At 63.3% G+C, this 1301-nt stretch overlaps 1 protein-coding gene across 1 annotated transcript in view; it reads right to left on the bottom strand.

The window, feature by feature from the left end:
- Positions 1-688: 688 nt before the first annotated feature.
- The window catches only part of LOC103808740 (plasma protease C1 inhibitor-like), a gene marked incomplete at its 3' end in the record, with an annotated part of 1922 nt that continues 1309 nt past the window's right edge, over positions 689-1301 (bottom strand). Inside the window, exons 5-6 of the mRNA XM_009081543.1 lie at positions 1175-1293; positions 689-908 (exon numbers count right to left, since the gene is read on the bottom strand). Of these exons, the coding sequence (XP_009079791.1) occupies positions 689-908; positions 1175-1293 (339 nt within the window). The remainder of the gene's footprint in view (positions 909-1174; positions 1294-1301) is intronic.

Below are 1301 nucleotides of genomic sequence, written 5' to 3'. Positions count from 1 at the left end.
CGAAACCGAGGGGATGGGAACACAGGGAACCCACGGGAAACCGAGGGGATGGGAACACAGGGGACCCACGGGAAACCGAGGGAATGGGAACATAGGGACGCTAACACAGGGAACCCACGGGAAACCGAGGGGATGGGAACACAGGGGACCCAGGCGAAACCGAGGGGATGGGAACACAGGGGACCCACGGGAAACCGAGGGAATGGGAACATAGGGACGCTGAGGGATGTGGAGACACAGGGTCACTGAGGTTGGGGGGAACACCAAGGGCACACCGAGGACACTGGGGACATTGGGGGGGCAGCAGGGGACACTAAGGGATGTGGAGAACACCAGGGAGATGGGGAATGTTGGGGACATTGGGGCCATGAGAGTAGGGGTAATATGGGGACACGGAGGGTCACTGGGGTCCTGGGGGACATTATGGATGCTGAGAGCAGCAGGGCACATTGGGGATACTGGGAACATGGGGGAAACCAGGGACATGGGGGTACCGGGGGACCCTGGGGACAACAAAGGCATAGGGACACTGGGAACCCTGGGAACACTGGGGAAAGGGACCAGGGAGGGTCCTGTGATGTCCTGCAGGGAGTGATATCATCTCCAGTGCAGGGACTGATACCTGGTACCCCAGCCCACCCAGCCAAAGCCGTGACATCATGGGTCTTCTGGGGGTTGGTGTCCTTACCCATGTCGTGGACCAGGGCCACCACGTCCAGGGCATGGTCGAGGTGCAGCCGGGGCAAAGCCAGAGAGGTGGCCCGGAGGGGCGCGTGGACTGCCTGCCGCAGCACGCCCAGGAAGGTGGGGGGGTCCAGCGCCCGCTCCAGGGACCCCAGTGTCCCATGGTGTCCCCGTGGCACCAGCACCACCAGGCTCAGCCCCCCACTCAGCTTCAGTCGCCCTACCTGCAGGATGGACACCCCCACCAGGGTCACCTCAGGGACCCCACAGCCCAGCACCCCCCAGCCTGGCATTCCCCCCAGTCCCAGGGGAGTGAGGTCACAGTCTGTGCCCCCCTCAGTGCCAGGGGAATGACATCAACCTGGCATCCTCTCCGAGTGCTACAGGAGCGACGTCACAGCCTGGCATCCCTCCCTAGAGCAACTGGACTTCCCCCCAGCAGTGACTCACCAGCCCCCCAGTGCCTCATGACTGGTCCCAGAGGGGTTACCTGGACCTGCAGGCGGGAGTCAAAGAAGGAGGCCACCGGGTACTTGGTGCTGGTCATGGTGGGCACCATGCGCGGGGGCTTCCCAGGGCGCAGGAAGGGCAACAACACAGTCTGCTTAGGATTCAGT

The sequence above is a fragment of the Acanthisitta chloris genome, unplaced genomic scaffold, assembly GCF_000695815.1.
Source record: "Acanthisitta chloris isolate BGI_N310 unplaced genomic scaffold, ASM69581v1 scaffold9079, whole genome shotgun sequence".
Lineage (NCBI taxonomy): Eukaryota > Metazoa > Chordata > Aves > Passeriformes > Acanthisittidae > Acanthisitta > Acanthisitta chloris.
This window is presented reverse-complemented; position numbering and strand designations above follow the sequence as displayed.